At 51.5% G+C, this 17,549-nt stretch overlaps 2 protein-coding genes across 2 annotated transcripts in view; both read right to left on the reverse strand.

The window, feature by feature from the left end:
* Positions 1 to 1,183: 1,183 nt before the first annotated feature.
* NRN1L (neuritin 1 like) lies at positions 1,184 to 4,187 on the reverse strand. The gene is made up of 3 exons (XM_021541156.2): positions 4,080 to 4,187; positions 1,698 to 1,863; positions 1,184 to 1,617 (listed from the first exon to the last, which is right to left on the reverse strand). Exons 1-3 carry the CDS (start codon positions 4,135 to 4,137, stop codon positions 1,344 to 1,346), a joined length of 498 nt encoding a protein of 165 aa, XP_021396831.2. The 5' UTR covers positions 4,138 to 4,187; the 3' UTR covers positions 1,184 to 1,343.
* Positions 4,188 to 4,879: 692 nt separating this feature from the next.
* EDC4 (enhancer of mRNA decapping 4) overlaps positions 4,880 to 17,549 on the reverse strand; it is a 33,390-nt gene continuing 20,720 nt past the window's right edge. Inside the window, exons 20-29 of the mRNA XM_021541157.3 lie at positions 16,669 to 16,821; positions 15,380 to 15,416; positions 14,437 to 14,617; positions 12,404 to 12,559; positions 11,594 to 11,709; positions 10,762 to 10,927; positions 9,395 to 9,581; positions 8,018 to 8,237; positions 7,189 to 7,352; positions 4,880 to 5,927 (exon numbers count right to left, since the gene is read on the reverse strand). Of these exons, the coding sequence (XP_021396832.1) occupies positions 5,735 to 5,927; positions 7,189 to 7,352; positions 8,018 to 8,237; positions 9,395 to 9,581; positions 10,762 to 10,927; positions 11,594 to 11,709; positions 12,404 to 12,559; positions 14,437 to 14,617; positions 15,380 to 15,416; positions 16,669 to 16,821 (1,573 nt within the window). The 3' untranslated portion in view covers positions 4,880 to 5,734. The remainder of the gene's footprint in view (positions 5,928 to 7,188; positions 7,353 to 8,017; positions 8,238 to 9,394; positions 9,582 to 10,761; positions 10,928 to 11,593; positions 11,710 to 12,403; positions 12,560 to 14,436; positions 14,618 to 15,379; positions 15,417 to 16,668; positions 16,822 to 17,549) is intronic.

The raw sequence follows: 17,549 nt of genomic DNA on the forward strand, positions 1-17,549 counted from the left end.
ATGATGAAACAAGCAATATTTTTCCCTGGCTCAATGAGGACAGTGATTACTGAGCTTTCAGCCACAGGACAGTGTGGCAAAAGCTTCCCCAGGCCAAAACCATGTGCCCAGCTGCCCAGCTGCTGGAGTGTTTTTGGGACAGCCTTGAAGTCACAGAAATCACAGAAACAGCAGCAACTCGCTACCAACAGCACACAGGAGCTCATGGCTCCTGCCCTCTGTTGAACCTGGAGCAATCCTCAGGGTGGGGGCACTCGTGGTGTTGGCCAGAGGATTTGGTTGCCTTTCCCAAGTGGGATGGTTTCCCACATGCCAACCAGATTTACTCACCACTGCTGCTGGGGGCCACACCAGCAAGGAGCCCGTGATCTGTGCCACAGCTGGGGTGGCCCATTTGCAATTCCAGTGGCCCTTCATGTGATGGGTGGGGAGCGAAGGCTGTGCCCAGGAGAGCATGGAGGATGCCTGGCCAGCCCAGGCCTAGGGGAGCTGGTTTGCACTCTGGGCTTTAGTAGCTGGGAAAATATCCTAACTTTTCAGCATAACAGCGACAGGGATGGGAATTAGAGCATCTTCCACTGATAGATACAAGTTTAGCCAAGTTAAACACCCACAAATCATCTTGGTTTAACTTTGACAAGTTCCCTGTGAACCTGGATGAGATTTCCAGTTCCCTAGCTTTTTTGCCTCCATCATCTTGGTTAAAAAAAACCCAAAAAACCCTCTCTTCCCTGCAAACCATACTTTTCTTCATGACCATGAATACAGCAAGACCAAAATAAAAGGGGTGGAAAACAGAAAATGTCACTGAAGTTGCCCATCAGAGGACAAGTTATTGGCTGCCAAAAAGACAAAGAAATCTGCACCCTGTGTTTTCCTAAGGTGCCCTTTAAAATGAATAAAACATTTGACCCACCTCTAAAGGGAATATCTGCTATGCCCAGCCCTAAAAAGCAGCAGTCAGGGAGCACCAGGGCGGTGGGAATTGCCCCTCCCCGGGGCTGTCCATGGTCCCATGGACTACCTGGCATGGCCATGGGCAGTACACTGGAGGAAAGGAGTCACAGACCCTCCCGCTGGCCCTTCTTGGGGACTGGTGCAGGGAGCATCTCCTCTCCAGTCCCCAGAGCAAACACGGGGCTTGGGAGGGGCTCAAGGAGCATCCCATGGCAGAGAGACAGGAGAAATGTAAAAGTGTCTTTTAATATAAATATAAATCCATCTGAAGTGCTGCAGGAGAGGACCGTGCCCCGCGAGGGATGCCCGGGTGGGAGGCGGGCGTGGCGGGACCGGCCAGCAGCCGGGGCAGCCGGCATCGCCTGGGCCCCCGCGGCCGAGCAGGGCTAGAACCGGGCCAGCAGCAGCGGCAGGGCCAGCAGGGCCGGCAGCCGGGGCTGCGGGGCGGCGGCCGAGCCCCGCAGCGTGGCCTGGTTGGTCTCAGAGGCCGGCGAGCTCCGGGCGCTGGCCAGGCGGCCCCGGGCGCTGCACAGCTCCTGCAGGTTCCCCTGGAACTGGATCTTGCGGGACTCCTGGCGCAGCGACTCCCAGACGGTGGCCGCCTCCACGGGGCACCGCGACAGCGCCTCGCTGGCGCAGGTGTGGAACTCATCCCAGGACCTGGGGAGGAGGGCGGGAGTCGGGGGCGATGCTGGCGGCGGTGACCGCACCGTCCCAGCGGCTCCCACAGGGACACTCACTTGCAGATGGCGTCCAGCTCCTGCGCCTCGTCGCCGCCCTCCTCCTGCTGCTGCTGCTGCCGGACGCTCCGGGCCATGCTCTCCCCCAGGCTGAGGAGGCATTCGGCGAAGCCCTTGTAGATGGTGTCGCACTGTCCCGCCATGCTGACGGGCTCCTGGCTCGCGGCTGCGGGGCACAGAGAGGAGACACCGAGCTGAGCCCCCGCCCGCCCGGCTCAGGGCAGCGTGGCGCGGGCGTGTCACCGGGTGGGGGTGACACTGGGCTCTGAAATGTGGCGAGAGGCTTCCACATGCCCCCGGACCGCCGGCATCCCCTCCCTGGGCACTCGGAGTGACCCTTCGCTCCCGGCCCCGGAGCCCGACGCGATGTGACGACCCCGCAGCGATGCTGCCATTCGCCGCAGGGCTCCTGCGGCCGCGCCACCTCGGGCCTCCCCGGCGCTCCCCAGAGCCATCTGTCCCGGCCTTTATCCCCTGACACAAAGATTAATTTGTGACTACAACAGAAAAAAAAACAAAGCAAAGGCTCAGAAAGCTGGAGTCCCTACTCTGACTGCAGTGGGGAGGAGGGGGAAAGGGGAAAACAAAGGGGAAGGGGGAAAGAGAAGGGGAAAGTGGGAAAGAGAAAGAGAAAGAGAAAGAGAAAGGGGAAGGGGAAGGAGGAAGGAGAAGGGGAAAGGAAAAAGGAAAGTGGAAAAGGAGGGGAAGAGGAAAGGGGGAAGAGAAAGATGGAAGGGGAAAGGTGAACGGGAAAGGGGAAAGGATAAAGAGAAAAGGGAAAGGGAAAACATGAAGGGGAAGCGGGGGAGGAAAAGAGGAGGAAAAAGTACAAAAGGAAAAGGCGCAAGTGCAAGCCTGGCTGCTTCATTCTGAGAAGTCCTGATTCCCTGCTCAGTTCTACAAACAATTCACCCCTGGCACTGGCCAAACCCTGGTGCCAGACACGGGACAATGGGTGACAGGGTGTCTTCATGAGGACTGCCAGTGCATCCACGACCAGTGGGAAGCTCAAAAGGAGTTTGTGTGTGACTGGGTCACAGAGAAAACCTGCATGGTCCACAGCTCTGCCCCAGAGGTCCTGCAGGCCAGAAGATGTGGGGTCCCTGTGCCAATTCACAGGAGTTACAAGAGTTTTGGAAGTGACATGGGTGTGCACCGGGGAGGTTTCTAATTGAGGAGAGCCCTGTGGGGGGTGCAGCCAGGATGTCTGCAGGAAGCCGTGTGCCTTGCTGCTGGCATCCCATGCCTGCACCCCTGGAACAGGGTCCTGAGCAAAGTGCCTGTGGTCGAGACTAACACCAGGAAGAGCCTGACATGATCACAGGGCACTTCAGGAGTTTGCAATGAGAACCCCCTGAGCACAGCACTGAGGAAAGTCTCAGACAAATGCCAGACACGTGGGTCACAAACATGGCAGGTATCAACAGAGAAAGTGGAATCCATTGCTCCTCTTTTCACCCAGCCAGGCAACAAGCCTGCCTCCCACCAGCCCAAGGACCCAGCGGCTTGGGCAGATGATGCCTCCCTTCAGCCGGCTGGTCCCTGCTGCAGGCTGAGGTTTTCACCTCCTGGGCTCCTCTGGGGTCCGGCACCAGCCCTCCCCTCTGCTCAGCTCCCTCGGCAGAGGCTGGGCAGGGCGAGCAAAGAAGGAGAAAGCACGAGGGCAAATAATCTCTGCTGCTCCGCTGCAAAACCGTGGGGAAAAACCTGCCCCCGGCTCCGTCAGGGAGAAAGCCCAAAGGAAAAGACGGAGGAAGTTTCCCTGGGCGCTGCAGAGCATCCCGAGCTCCACAGCGAGTGAAGCCGCGCTGCTCCTGGGGAAGGGTCGGAGTCACCCACCCTCTGAGCCTAAAATCCACCACGGTGGTCCATGTCCTTCATCGTCCGTGCAGCCGGACCAGGTTAATCCCAGAGATTTGTCACTGGGTACCGCTGTGCTCCACATCCTCCCTCGGCTCTCGGAGGAGCGGGAGTGTGGAGGGGACACGCTGGTGCCGGAGAGGCGCAGGACCTGCCGGGTAACAGTCCCCCAGCGACCAGGATGCCCTCCGGCCCCGCGGTGAACGAGGGCAGCAGGGAAAGCCAGCGGCTGCGTGGGGTGGCACACAGGGCTGGAGATCCAGAGCTCGGGAACTGTCCCCGTCTGAGCAGAGACACCCCGGACAGCGCCGTGAAGCCGCGCTCCTCCCTGCCCGGCTCTCAGGGCACGGGACAAGAGTGGATGGATCGCTGAGCCGAGGGGCAACCGGGCACCCCGCAGCTACAGAGGGTGCGGGACGCGGCCGGGGGTCCCGCTCCCACCCGCCAGCCCCCGAGCCCCGGCGGGGAGAGCCGCGGGTGCCGGCCCCGCAGCCCGGCCCGGAGCGGTCCCGCGGCACTCACCGAGGTGCAGGAGCAGCGGGCACACGACGCCCAGCAGCCGCCAGCAGCCGCCGCCCATGGTGCGGACCCCGCGCCGCCGCCGCCGAGTGCTCCGCGCCCGCCGCCGGCAGCCCCGGCCCCGCCGCCCGGCCCCGCCCCGGCCCGCCCCGCCGAGGGGCGGAGGAGCCCCGGGCTGCACCCCGGCCCTCGCAGCTCACGGAGTCACAGAACGCTTCGGCATGGACGGGACCGTAAAAAGCATCTCGTTCCAGCCCTGTGCAATCTGGTCTTGTGAACACTTCCAGGAATGGGGCAGCCACAGTTTCTCTGGGCAACCTGCCACCCACTGTCCTCACAGGGAATAAAATTTTCCTAATATCCAATCTAATCCTGTCCTCTGTCAGTGTGAAGCCATTCATCCTTGCCCTGTCACTCTACACCCTTGTCCAAAGCCCTTTTCCAGCTCTATTGGAGCTCCTTTTATGTATTGGGAAGATGCTGTAAGGTCTTTCCAGAGCCTCTTCTTCTCCAGGAAGGAAGAAGAGACAGCCAGAGACATTTTTGCTGTGAAAAGGGGAATTAATGTCCCCTTCCCACAGCCAGTATCCCACCATCACCTCCTGCCTCTCCCAGGAAGCAGAGATCACTATGCCCTGCTGGAGTCAAGCAGGAAAGCTTGAGCAGAAACTCAGGAAAAAATCTGGGAAGAGAGAGGTGATGGTGGCCCATCACCTCCAGCTCCAGCCTGGAGATAGCTTGATATGCTAAAAGACGCCTCAGACTTCCCTCCATCACACAACAGAAGGTCTCCATGTTTTTTTTTTCTCAAAAAGTTTTTTATTGAACTGTTCTTAATGTTATTTCAAACCCCCCCCAAAAAAAAAACAAAACAAAAAAAAACCAGAACAACAAAACCGCCCAAAACTTCAAAATTCAGATAAAAAGAAAAACCTGGGTGTAAAATCAAAACTAATGTCTGAAACATGGACATGCTCCAATGCACAACAGAACTGGTGGCCCCCTAGAGCTCTTGCAGTCTGCTGCTGCCTCAGCACCCTGACCCAGAGCCCCTCCCCGGGGCACTCCAGAGGTGTCACCCCCTGCCCAAACCTGCCTCACTGGGCCAGGTGGGCCGGGCACTCCACTGTGGATCTGGAATTAACGAACCTCAGAGTAATTAGCTAATTAATGAATTCTATCTAACCCCTCTTGCCCGGCTGACCTCCTCCCTGTGCCTACAGCCTGCCAGGGAGGAGGAGCTGGAGCCCTTCACTGAGGTGTGGGCACGGGTTTCTGTCGGCGAGGAGCGCGGGCAGCCCTTGTGCTCAGAGCACACCTCGCTGCTCCCTCGCTGACGGCAGCAGATCCAAACTTTTACAGGGGTCAAGAATCCATTGGCTTCTGCTGCGTGAGACATGGACAGCCAGCAAGCCTTGAGGACGGATGGGCAGGCGAAGAAGAGATTTAACTCTCAAAAAAGAGGCTATTTAGGAAAAATAAGCCAAGTGAGTGTTCAGTGACTATTTGGAACTATACACAGATGGTGTTCGCCTTTGAAACATCACAGACGTGCTGATAGATTTTCTGGCAAGAGTAACACCAGCCAGGCGTCGTTAGTAATTACAGATCTGCGGGGTGGGCTTCGGGGGAGCAGCCCACCAGGCAGCCAGGTCCTCCTAGGTCATGCCAGGGGTGACCAGGCCCTGGAGCATGATCATAAGGCGACGCGCAGCCTTGCTCAGAGGGTTGTGGGGTTCCACCTGCAGGAACTGGAAGAGCTTTTGCCGCACCTGGTTCATGACTGACCCCATGTGGTCTCGGGTGATGGGGTCGCTTTGGTCAAGGTGCATCACTGCATCCTCCAAGTAGCTGAAGGAGAGAGAGCAAGGTTAGGACTAGTCCCAGAATATGATCCCAATCCAATTCGGTTCATGTTGGCGCTGAAGATGCGGTTTTGTTCCACACTCCAAACTCTGCAGTATGTCCACTTGTCACAAAAGAAATGTTCCTGACTCATAGCAGAGTCCACCTATCCCTTCCTAAACATGTGAGGTCAGCCTACAGCTCCCAGCCTGCCCACCTGCCCCACAACCTGGCTGCTTGAACCAAGGCAGAGGCCACAGCCAGTGAGAACTCCCAACAGTGTTGGAGGTGACTCTCAGTAGATACTATCTTAAACACCGTTAAACAGAATTAGTCACTCATTAGACAGTAAAACCCCTCAGCAGCGAGGCTCACTTTGTGTAGGGTTACAATAAAATCCATCCAGGAAAGGGTGGGATAAGATCAAGACTTTTACCAAGAAGACACTCTAAAGTTCAGATGAGCCATCACCTTTTATATCACAGCCTGAGTCAGGCAATGTGGTCACTGCAGGTTTTCAAAAACAATCCAGTTTAAACTTTACAGCAGCAGCTTTAACTCCAATTACCAGCCTGTAACTTGAAGCTATTTTCAGTTTTTCTAGCTTGCTTATCCTTATTGAGTTAAAAACTCAATTTAAGTAATTTTTCCACACAAGCCATAGTCAAAACCTGTAGGTACCTTAACAATTTAGCTTTTAAGGGCAGATAGCAGGGTTTTGACTCAGACACTAAAAATGTTCATGGCAAGTATCAGTACAGTCACTATTCTGTCACACACGCTTTGCTTGGAACATCTACCAGAAATTATACCAGTAGCTCCTGCTGCAGCCTCCCACTGAGCCTTTCTGACAGTCACGACAACAAACTGCTGACACAAAGTCCAGTGATGGGTTAAGAGCTGAGGACAGAGCAAACTTGCCCTGGATATTGTATTATCCAGGGAACATGGCACTATCCCTTCTTTTGTGTCCACAAGGAAATTCTTCCTTGAGGAATGGGGATTGCTGCGCAGGCTGCAAATATTTACAGGCTACAATTCCAGAGGTACCAGCACCTACTGCTGGGTACTCCTTCCATTACTAACCCAGGGCAGCAAAGCTTTCTGTGGCAATGCTGACATATTTTTCTAAGTTACCACTGTCTTTAAACATGCCAGTAACTGGGTACAGAAACTCTAACTTTTGTCAAAGTTCTACCTTCCACTTTGAGGCACTGAATTTAAATCCAGGGCTAAGAACAGGACCCAGTTCTCTGGTCATACTCACTTCAACTTCAGTTCTGTACGAGTGCCCAGATCTGAGGAGAGCTGCTGAATGAGGGAGAGCAGCACAGGCTGGGACAGCGGGCATGGATGCTGTCCAAATACTTGCTGAGTATCCACAGTCTCACAGACATATAGAACCAGGTTGAGATCAGCTGCTGTTAGAGCCTGCAAGGAAGACACAGCTAGAAATGCACAGGAACCAACAGGCAGGTGAGGGACACAGGACAGAGTGACAGCTCTGGGATGCTCAGTGGCTCAACAGCCTCCTCTGGGAGCAAAAATCTCTGCACCTCTGCTGTACAGGCCAGCAGGGCCATCTTTAGGCTCTTGCTCCATGCTCTGAGGAGAACCTGTGTCTGTTCCAAGCTGAACCGACACAACCAGACAGAGGGGAGCAGGTTACTGTCAGCAGCATGGAGCAGGGCCAGCAGTGCTATCATTCCCAGAAGAGTTTGTCTGCAGCAGCTCCAAGGGATCTGCCTGCACGTTCAAAGTCAAAGGCAAGGTCAGGCCCCAGCTGGTAGATCTGCCTGGATAGGCTTATGAAGCTGTTGGTGTGCCACGTGCCAGCGCTGATGGCAGAACATGCTGGTTTCCTGACAGGACACGGGCATGGATGAAGGAACTTAACTGCTACCAAATCGTGGAACCTGCATGGCTCTGGCTCCACCTGCATGAGAGCAACTGCACCCCTCAAGCACCCCACTGCCACAGGTATTTTCAGTCAACTCCTGTGTAAGCTGTTGTGAGATTACGTGCCCAAAAAAGGAGCCCTTTTTTCCTTCTCAATCCCCAACGAGCAGTGGATGACTACCAGGAAAACTAGGTACCTGCTGGAAAGCTTGGTTGAGGTGTCCCTGCTGCAGCAGCTGAAGGATGTGAGTCTGCTGGGACTGGAAATCCATGTGAGTAGAGGGGATGGGCGTCCCGGCTGCCGAGCGCATTGCCTGGACGATGCTCGAGGTGACGGCTGCCTGCTGCTCCTTCATAGCCAGGCTCACTTCTCCTTTAATGACTCTCTGCACCTGGGCCAAAATAGACTCCTGCATGCTGAAAAAAACAAAACAGAACCCATGGGCACCTCTGAGAATTAAGAGCCCAGGGATAATACTGCACAAAGCTTATACCAGTGAGAAAACACAGGCTGGTTTGCTTTTTGTAGTGGGGCTCCCTAAGGGCTCATACAAATAGATCTGAGGCACAGGCAACTCTGTGGCCAACATCACAATGTCCCAGGGTGCACTTGGAAGATGCTGGGATTCTGTGCAGGAAAGTGATATTTCAGGGAACTAAGTCTCTCATCAAACAGTGTTTTAAATCTTTAATGTCTCTGGCGTACAAAGCAAGGTGACTAAGCTGTGGGGTTATCCCCAAATGGGGCCAGCTTCCTACAGGAGACCTGTCAGATGCAGCTCCTCGTGTGCAGATGACACCTTTAGAATGAGAACACACTTACACCGTGCCTGTGACTTCTCCACAGAACAGGATTTCACAGTGCAGACTCTGATGCTCTGTGTGACACTGTTTCCCTCAAGGGCTGGATTCTCCCCTCTCACAAAGGGTACAAAGCATCAAATCTCATCTACCACAGGTAGAAAAGCAGGGCTTGTTTGGGAACAAGCACAGCCCATGCAACAAAACTAGGATTTATTGTGATGTCCTTCCTGGCAACTCTGACCTGCACTGAAGACCCAAACATGTTTTGACATTTCTTTAAGTGGGTTAAAATAGACAGGGTTGCTCTGCCCCCCAGCCAGTCCCAATGCTTGGCAATCTGCCACTGTCTCATGGTGTAAATGTGCTGAAGGCACTGCTGGGATCCCACCCAAGAGGGCAAAGCACAAACTGCTGTAGAGCATTTGTGGGGAGAGAGAGTAGCCTGTAGAAACTGTATGCCCGAGGACACTGAGTAAAGAAAAGACTCCTCTGAAATCATCTTCAGGTAGTACTCAGATTTGAGTCTGCTTAGTGGTGCCTTGGATCCTTCTGTTCTCCACTGTGCACATGGGACCTGGAGAAAAGCAGGCCCTGAGCTTCCCAACTGGGAAACCTTCTGTGGGCCACAGCCACCAGCCCACTTGCCTTGCCACGGTGCAGGGCCAGCACGCAGCCCTACAGCACTCCCTGCCAAGCAGGGAGAGGTGCCTGTGATAGGTGCAGGTACATCTCAGGGACATCCCCTTCCACAAGCCCAGCTGCCAACTCACTTGCCCACGATGACGTGCAGCTGGTGCTGCACCTCGGCGTGGACGCTGGCCGCGATGGTGGACGCCATCTGCTCCGTGGTGCTCTGGAAGGTGCTGAGGAGCTGCCGCAGCTGGTTCAGCAGCGGCTCCCGCACCTCCTGCTCTCGTGCCTTCTTGTTCTTCAAGTGAGCCTCCAGCTGCTGGATATCTGCAACAGGCAGAGAGGGAGATGTTTGTGCCATCTGCACCTGTGGAGATGATCAGGGCAGAAATCCAGCTGCCAGGCTCTGCATGTTCTCCAGCAGAAGCGATTGTGAGCCCGTGGATGAGCACAGGACAGAGAAGCACAAGCCTTGTTTTGGGCTGTATTACATTAAACTAGAACCCATCTTCCAGCCTCCCCATCACACAAGATCACACAACACAGCAACAAACCCACCAGTTCTACAACAGGCTTCTACAGGCACTTCCTTGTTCAAGGGACATAAAGGCAGGAGTGAGGGTGTTTTATTTCATACGTTGTGTGAATTGTGATCTGCATTAGTTCAATGCTCATGAAGAAAGAGATGAAATTTTTCTGACAAGAAAGAAATCATGTCTCCAAAGATTTAAAACCTCTATTTTAAAATATCTTAGGAACTGGCCTGATCAAAGGGAGAAGAATGTAAGCTCTCATATTTGTGGGAGACTTGTGTGAAAGAGGAAGGGTACAAAACTAACAGCAGCTGGAGACACCCTGCAGATCTGTGGCCAACAGAAGTCACTGTGCTAGCACTGGTCACATTCAGGCCCTCTCAGAAACCAGCTCTGCAGAGTAATACCAGTCCAGCCTCCCCAAAGGCCAAGGATCTGCATCCCAAGCCTGAGAACAGGAATGATCTTTTGCAGTGCATCAGTGTACAGTTTTCCTTACTTAAGGGTATGCTCTATTTCAGCCTGACTATGGTCACACTGTTCAGCCACTATTTAACCTCTGGTCATCCCAGTACCCTTCTCTAAACCTCCTCCAATCCATTACCCCTCTGAGAGCAGGGCCTAGCTGCAGGACTGCAGACTCTCCATTCATCATGCTCCTGACACCAGGATGGGACAATCCTGCAGCTGGGCTTTTCCTACTCAATAGATGAAGTCACAGATTCCCAGAACACAGCTGAGTGTTTTACTATGTGGGCTACAAAGACCAGAAGTGAATCCATACTCTTATAGCACCACCCACAAAAACCTCCCCACTTCTGCTTCCCAAGTATGAAACAGAACACATGCATGGGCTAAGAGGTTAAACACTCACTACTGAAACTCTGAAAGGTAAAAACGTAAGGCAAACGTTTTGCCAGCCACTAATGCATGTAAATAGTGCAGAGAAGACTTGAAGGAGGAAACCTACTTACATTCCTGTGTGCCCTGCTTGAAGGTGTCATTGATTTGCTGGAACATGGACTGGCAGCTCTTCTCAAAGGCTGGCAGCACGACGCTCTGGAAGGCCTCCCTGTAGGCTGACTGGATGGGTCCCTGCAGAGTGTCAGCTGTGGCCCTCACAACACTGTCTGTAAGGTTCTTACAAGCACACAGAGAATATTCCAGAAAATTAACTACAGTCTGCTCCAGGACTAAGGGTGTGAGCAAACACCAGGTCCCTACAACACACCCACACCAGGTAAGGACAGCCCAGTGTCCAAGAGTATTCCCTTGGCTCTTCCCACGGGCCAGGCTGCACTGTGACTCCAGCAGGCAGAACCTCTGCTTGCTCAGGGGCTGCCCAAAACCAGCACCACTTCTCTGTACTTCTGCTACAGAGCAAGAGAAGATGGCACAGTCAGGCACAGCTCCTTTGCCCTTCTCCTCTTTCCTTCCCAAATAATCCATAATTCCCTGCCAAGGTAAGTAAGCAGCTTGTGCCCCCTAAATAATGCAAATATGGAGATCAGAATGCAGCCAGTCAAACATTTGCCACTTGACTGAGCTGGTCCTAAAAGTCACTGCTGTGGTGAGAATTTCTACTCTAGCAGAAAATGAACAACTTGGTAAATGAAAAAAGTGTTAATGAGGCAAAGTGGCAGGGGAACATACAAAGAGCTTGTCATCCTAGTGAGACCATGAAAAAGCTTTGACTACTGGCAGCTAAACTGACATTACCTAGAGACAGAGGTGAGGGGAAAAAGCATAAGATCTGGCAGGTGACAACCTAGTGTGCCCTGGAAAAGCTACTTTGGTACTCCTTACCTTTGATTTCACCAGCTTGGTAATATTCTCTTTCAGTGTCCCCTCAACAGCAGTGAGCTTGGTAGCAATAGTATTACTGAGCTGGCTGACAGTAGGGTCCATGCTCTTGGAAATGCCTAGGCATAACAAAAACAGGACAAAATTGCAGCTTTAAGCCTAAAGTCACACTCCAAAGCCCAGAAAAGAAAATGGAATCAAATGGTTCTTGCATATGACACAGCAAGGGACAATGATCACAAACTGTGTTTAAGGAAATAAGGTTGGATATTTGAAGGAAGTCTTTGCTAGGAAGATGGTACAGCTCTGGAAGTCACCAGAAGTTGTGGAACCTCCAGCCTTGAAGGTTTTTAAGAGTTGGTGTGACAAAGTCACAGCTGACCTGATCCAGAATAGAAGGTAGTCCTGCCTTAGGCAGCTACTGACTGCAGGCTTTTGGAACATTTCCTTACATGCATGGTGCCAGTGCATCAAGAAAGGGCAAAGACAACTTCAAGCTTGCTCCAGCCAAGTCTCAGCATTTCCAAATTCATCAGCCTCTTTCACCTTCCTCCACAGAACAGACTCCAAAGGCTTTAGAGATTATGGAAGGTCAGACCACACTCTCTGGAAGGGCATTCCCTCTGGGAGCCTCATACTGCTTCTAAACCACAGCCCCTCTTCTCAGATTACAGCGGGGCCCACAGCAGCCTGTTGTGCAGAACACAACCTAACTCCTGCTCCATACAGTGCCAGCACTTTCCCAGTGTGCTTTTGATCCTGATGGAGCTCCCAGTAGGGATCCACCTCCCAGCCTCAGGCAGCCACACTCACACTGGGGCACTGTCTTCTTCATCTCCTCCCGAATGGTCCTCTCCAGACGGTTGCACACAGCTGCGGACAGGGACTGGGAGAGCTGCTGGGACAGGTGCTCCTGGAGCTGCCCATTGCGCTGCTGCCCTTCCATCAGCACCCGGTCCAGTCTTCTCTCTAAGGGGAATTTGGGTTAAGGAGCACAGCAACAGATTTCCTGTCTACCCACAACACTCCTGTCCACAGAGATGGACAGCAGCCTCACCTCCAGAGGCTCAGTGAGAGCAAATGTGCAGCTCTGGTGAAAGAGTGGTCTCATAAGATTACTGCTGTGTTCCTGAAACACAGCTCTTAAACAACTGATCAGGGTGAGGAAAGAGCTTTGGAAGGCAAGACAGGAAAGTCAAACAGCTAAAGTAAGTTGGACAGTACTGTTTCCTGCTATGGTTAACTTGGCTGCCCCATTAGCAGCTCAGCCCCAGCCAGCCACTCACTCATTCCTCTGCAGCAGGATGGGGGATAGAACTGGCAGGGTAAAAGTGAGCAAGCTCATAGGTTGAGGTAAAGACAGTTAAAGAGGTAAAGCAAACACTGCACATGCCAACCAAACAAAATAAGGAATTAATTTACTACTTCCCATCAGTGAGCAGGTGTTCAGCCACTCCCAGGAAAGCAGGGCTCCCTTCATGCCTAATGGTGTCTGGGGAGGACAAACACCATCAATCCAAGTGTCCCCTCTTCCTCCTCCTTTCCCCCAGCCTTCACTGCTGAGCACAGCATCACACAGCGTGGGGCACACCTTTGGTCACTGGGGGTCAGCTCTCCTGGCTCTGTCTCCTCCCAACTTTTGGCCACTCCCAGCCTTTGCAGTGTGAGAAACAGAGAAGGCCTTGACAGGGTTTAGAAGAAGCAAAACCAGCAAAAACATCAGTGTGTTATCAGCATTGTTTTGGTCACAAATCCAAAACATAACACACATGAGATGCTGTGAAGAAAATTAACTCCCATCTGAGCCAAACCCAGGACACCAGAAACCAAATCCAAAATCCATAAACAGCAAGTTGGTAAAAATGTTTCTATAGGATGGAATTAGTGGATGTAAGTGATACAGTGATGGGAGCAAATCCAGGCTTCAGGCTACTTATACCTCACGAAGCAAGCAACCTCTCTGAAGGGGTCAACACACAAACACATCTTAAACAAACTAACACCTCAAACTCCAACAAAACAAACAATGAAATGATAATTCATCTGCTGACAAAATTCAATCCATGCATAAAGTTGTGGAGAAAGGAAAAATTATTATAGTATAACAATATAGCTCTAGACAGTGAAATTCAGTAGAAAAGTATCTAAATTATCTGTGAATACCAGACTGATGGTCAAAAAAGGAAAATCTGAGACTAATTAATAGAGAAAGCTATTGTCATAGAAGTTAAGAGTGGCTTCACACATGAGATAGGCTGGAGCTACTCTGTTTGGGGAACATAACCAAATTCAGTACAGCAAATGTACACAGGAACCAATGACTCATAACACAATATAAAAAATTGGATATCAGGTTTGAAAGCAGCAAAAGAAAATACTTCTCAGACAACACATAAGGGACCTGTAGACCATTATGTTAATAAATGTAGACAAACAAGATAATTTTATATCCAGCTATGCAGTATGGCATCCAGATGCTGTTTCTGGTCTAAGTACTGACTTGCCTTGAGGAGGAAAGGAAGGAAAGGATCAGCCCATAATTACTCTTTGTGCAACTGGCCACTGCCTGAGGTGGGACAATGTACCCAGTGCACCTCTGGTCTACACTGCAGCACTTATGGCTTAATGGGCAACTCAGATTTAGTGGCACAGAGAAAGTGTCAGTTCTTCTCTGGTCTGTTTCTCAATTTCTTGAGAAAGGGCCTGAGAGGAACTGAAATAGTTATACTGCAGCCAGGCAATTGTACTGCACCTACAGCCCCATGCTTGCCCTTGCCCTTCTGAGCCTTCCTCACACCTCTAGTCTGCCTTGCAGCCTTCCACTCAACACTTGCACACAAGGATACGCTCCTGCTCCTGCTGGGAGTCGATCACCCTCTCCATGTGGCCCATGAGGGAGCTCTGGATGGCATCGAGGTGATCCGTGAGTCTCTGCAGCAGCTCCATCTGGTTCTGCCGCAGCTCGGAGAGCTCCCGCTGCTGGCCCCTCAGGATGCACATCACCTCATCCTGGAACTCTGCTGTCACCTACATGTGGACAGGACAAGCATTCATTTCTAACAGGACTGGAGGTCAGCTGAGTTTCTGCTCAGTATGGAGCCAACCCCTGTGCCTGGAAGTGAAGTGTAACACACAACGCAGCAAACAGGACCAGTTTAATGCCTGCTCCCAAGAACTGCTGTGCCAAGGAATAAACTGATAAAACAAGGTTCCTGCATGGAATTAATAAAAGGCTGCTTATCAACTGTTTAGACACAACACACCCTTCAAAACAGATTTTACTCACTTTTGGCCAGGTACTGAGAGTATTGGTGCCTACAAATGTAAACAATGGCCTCAAACACTCACAAAAGAGTTGTGCAATCAGTACATAAGGAGGCTTCTTTAGAGCACTTTTTCAGATCTTTCATTTATTTGAGAACACCAAACAACTGGACAAGTATACATTTACATATGTTGTCTCTTCACCTGCTCAAAATAGTTCAAGTGTGAGGACCCACCCTTAAGCAGAAGGAACAAGAAGACACACACATCAAGGTCATTCCCCCTGTAACCATTTCCTTGATGGAACAGCTTATCTTGCTGCAGACAGAGGCAAGTATGAGAAAGAAATCATCAGTGTGGAGAGCACAGAGCTCCTCTGCTGCATGTCAGCACTGAGCAATTCTAAGCCCAAGTGCAGCCCCATCTCAACCTGCTAGGGCATGACCCATGATACTTCAAGGAACTGGGATGAACTTTCTCTTAGGTCTTCCCTAGTAAGCATCATGAGAAGCAGCTCTGACTCACCTGGTTGTTAGATGATCTTGGTGACTGGTTTATATCCCTGGAAATAAACAGAGAAAGAGTAGTAACCCAGTTATGTCATTTAACTCCTCTTATTATCCAAGTCTTCTGCCAAAACAAATAATATGTTTTATGGTTGCTTTAGATTTTACACTCCAACTCATAACTCCAGCTTGCCTTGTGTAACATGGAGAATGATGGAAAGGTGATGAAATCCCAGTCCTTACAGCACTACTGCACTATCATTTACACTGAAATTCCTTACAGACTGGTCCATTTGCAGGCTAGAGATCTGAGCCAAGTGTTAATGAGGACTATTACAAAGAGCACTCCACACTGGTTTTTCAGTTTTGTCCAAATTCGAAGCCAGGGGAGACCCAAATAAAAACCAAGTATTAATTTGTTAAAATTTAGAATGAATGAGCACAAATCATCTAGTGTGATTCCAGCTCTCAAGGTGAAGAAACTAGTGATACACTCCAGCTCGTACAGAAGAATAAAGAAAAACCCTGAACTGATCCATTAATATTGCATGTCTCCATCAAAGTCACAGATCAGTGAAGAAAAGTAAACACTTTTACTTCCCAGACAGTATCTACTCAGCAACTTCAAAAGGACTGAAACAGAAAAAGTGAAAGTCATTTCAGAAGCCAAGAACTTCCAGGTGTCTCTGTGCAGGACCACAGACAGAATTAAATGCTATAGCTCATCTTTGTTGTGATCTGCACAGCCAGAGATGCAAAACATGGAGCTATAGGAACACAAGAAGAGGAGGGAGCCCCATGCAGAAGCTCTGCTGTTCTACCCACACAGATTGGTCTGATGTGCCATGGGCAGACCTTTCCAGTCACGAATTTTCACTTATAGGATATTGATACAGGACACACAGAAGCAGCAAGCAGGTAACAAAGGACAGATATTGCTGAACAAGGGCACTGTGCTGCTGTTCAGGAGCCAATTAAACATGGAGGCCATTGTGACACTCACAGTTCCAATGAAACCAGTGAAAGGGCTCAGTGTCCCCTCATGATGTGTAATTTGCCTCCCATACATTGCTCCTAAGCTCAGGCTGTAGTTTGGATTTTGAGTCCTAGCTGGAGATAGTGCAGAACTATTCCCATGCCCGAGTGCCAGTCAGTATCTGAGCAACCAGCAATGCCTTCTGTGGGGCTCCTGCCCTTTGCAAAGGGCTGGGAGCACCTGGCTGCTGCCTCAGAGCCCAGTGGCTGCAGGAGGCTGTGGCCCTGGCCAGCTGGTCCCGCAGCCTCGGCGCCCTGGCAAGCCCAGCGTACCCGTCATCCTTCTTGGCCTTGCGCTTCAGCTTTGGGGAAGCCCGGGGGGATGCCTTGACCTTCCAGTCCTTCACAGGCAGCCTCTGCGCAGATGCTTTGGCACCAAATCCACCTGACGTAGAAGCCAAGCTTGCAACTTCATCATCATGGTCACTGTGAAGGAACGGCAGGGGAGAGGACATCGCTCACAACACTGGCTGTGTCAGCCTTCACTGCGGGGCTGGATTCACACAGCTCTTCATCCACACATGGCCACAGTCAGCTACAGACACCCCCATGTAACCTTGCACAGCCACCTCTACAGAGCTCACAACAGGCTGCTCTGCTTTGATCCAGGTCTGCTGAGGCTGAGCCCAAGTGCAGTGCAGCAAGGCTTGCAGGGTCCCTGCACTAGGGCCAGCAGGGCCCAGGCAGTGAGGCTGAACAATGCCTGTTTAGCTGCAAATACTGGCACACGAGCCCCAGCATGGCCAAGCAGGGAACCCAAGCACAGCACATCCCTACAGCTTTACAGACAGCAATCATGAACACAGAACTCATTGCAAGAACAGAGGAGGATCAGGTGAGCCTGAGACATTGTGATCCTCAGTAACTTGAAGACTTTCCCCTGCTGACCAGCTTCCAAAACAGGCTGCACATTTCCGTCTGAATTTACGTGTGGACCGTGGACAGCCCTCAGCTGTCAAACAGGGCTGAGCTTGTCAGGCACACAGAATGTGCCCACAGAACTTCAGGGGCACTTATAAGGGAGCAAAGATGTCAGAAGCAAGAAACTTACTCCTGAGATATCCTTGCTACCTTATATAAGGCACAATATTTGGAAACTGATCCCTTAATAGGTTTTTACTGGTAATTAAACCAAGCTTGGTCCATGCTTTTAG

Source organism: Lonchura striata, chromosome 13, assembly GCF_046129695.1.
Source record: "Lonchura striata isolate bLonStr1 chromosome 13, bLonStr1.mat, whole genome shotgun sequence".
Lineage (NCBI taxonomy): Eukaryota > Metazoa > Chordata > Aves > Passeriformes > Estrildidae > Lonchura > Lonchura striata.